At 33.4% G+C, this 1,437-nt stretch overlaps 3 protein-coding genes across 4 annotated transcripts in view; 2 read left to right on the plus strand and 1 right to left on the minus strand.

Moving 5' to 3' along the window:
- LOC105270061 (uncharacterized) overlaps positions 1-183 on the plus strand; it is a 3,438-nt gene extending 3,255 nt beyond the window's left edge. Inside the window, exon 9 of the mRNA XM_011310748.1 lies at positions 13-183. Within this exon, the coding sequence (XP_011309050.1) occupies positions 13-183 (171 nt within the window). The remainder of the gene's footprint in view (positions 1-12) is intronic.
- Positions 1-563, minus strand: part of Acox3 (Acyl-CoA oxidase 3) — a 6,950-nt gene extending 6,387 nt beyond the window's left edge. For both annotated transcript variants that reach the window (XM_011310671.1, XM_011310672.1), the window contains exon 1: positions 477-563. The gene's annotated coding sequence lies outside the window, so the exon portion shown is untranslated. The remainder of the gene's footprint in view (positions 1-476) is intronic.
- Positions 564-813: 250 nt separating this feature from the next.
- LOC105270016 (RWD domain-containing protein 4) overlaps positions 814-1,437 on the plus strand; it is a gene marked incomplete in the record, with an annotated part of 1,612 nt that continues 988 nt past the window's right edge. The window contains 3 exon segments of the mRNA XM_011310670.1: positions 814-902; positions 970-1,199; positions 1,256-1,365. Of these exon segments, the coding sequence (XP_011308972.1) occupies positions 1,095-1,199; positions 1,256-1,365 (215 nt within the window).

A 1,437-nucleotide genomic window follows, 5' to 3' on the forward strand; every position in this document is an offset into this window, starting at 1 on the left:
AATCTCCACAAGCTCCACGGAGCTCTCGTGGCCCTGGGCATCGGCTACTCCCTAGGTCTCCTTACCCTCGTCATCGAGATCATCCACTGGAAATACTTCGTGATGAAGAACCCGGCCTTCGACAAATACCAAATGGACATTTTCTACTCCATCCCTAGATCAAACTTCATCAATTGCAAATAAAAATTTAAAAACCGAATAATCACTGCCAGTGACACCTCCATGCCCTCAATTAAAATATCCTCTAATTAATTAATCAACTAATTAATTAAAAACCTGAAAACAATCCGAATTTTTCATCGACCGACGAATGATTTGAAAATAAAAAATGAAGAATTGAGTTTAAAACTCTGGAAATTTGAAAATTAATAATAAAATTTGTTTAAACAGTTATGCAATAATTATTATTCATTTATTGTTTATTTATGTATTATTATTTATGTATTTATGGAATGAATGATTAATGATGATTTTACCTTCAGATTTTCGCCGGAATAATTTCCAGTTCTCACGGTTTTCGTCACTCTTTATTTAAACAATCACTTAATTAAAAATTGTGGGCATGACAGTGCAACAAGTGGTCTTGACGTGCAGTTCTGGATAACTACAGCCCAAGAAATACTTTCTGCTCATATAATACATACAAATACATAAACACTCGTTCAATGTGCCCCACACAATGCCATTTTCATCGACTAATAAAATCCCTCGTCCATTACCTCTTCAACATCGATTACTCAACAATAATATTAACAACAAAAAAGTTATAAACAATATATATAACCCAGTGAATTAAGTGTTCATGAATTTTAACAATTTTTTATTGAATTTAAAAAGTGAATCTGTGACTTTAAATCCGATTTATTAAACCAACTCCATTGTTTATTTATTTATTGATTATTGTAAGGATGATTTATTTATTTTAATGAGCCCATGAATTTCAATTTTCATGATATATTTTTCGATCAGCTGTTCGTCCTAACCTCAACCACTGAATCTGTTCCCGAGCCACGAAATCCCAGGCACTGGGTATTAAAACAATTAATATTTAAAGATTGTTATAACAATTTGGGGGCAGAGGGTCTCGTGATAATATGAGTGATGAAGAGCTCCAGGAAGAGGAGCGAGAGGTGCTTCTCTCCATTTATGAAGGAGATAATGCCTTCAAACAGCTGACGTCAACGACTTATCAGTACAAGGTTTGTTATTAATAAATTAATTATCGATGATTTGTTGATGAATATTGTATCTGCAGTTTGGCGACGACAATGACCCTCGGTCCTTCCTCGTGGAGATCATCTGGAGTGATAATTATCCAACGGAGAAACCCACGATTAACATGGAGACTTTTTACAATAAACATATGTACGTTATTGTTATATTATTTTATTTAACTTTAATACTAAATATTAATATCATTCACCCAGTGATGATCTC

This window comes from Fopius arisanus, unplaced genomic scaffold (assembly GCF_000806365.1).
Source record: "Fopius arisanus strain USDA-PBARC FA_bdor unplaced genomic scaffold, ASM80636v1 scaffold00077, whole genome shotgun sequence".
Taxonomy (NCBI): Eukaryota; Metazoa; Arthropoda; class Insecta; order Hymenoptera; family Braconidae; genus Fopius; species Fopius arisanus.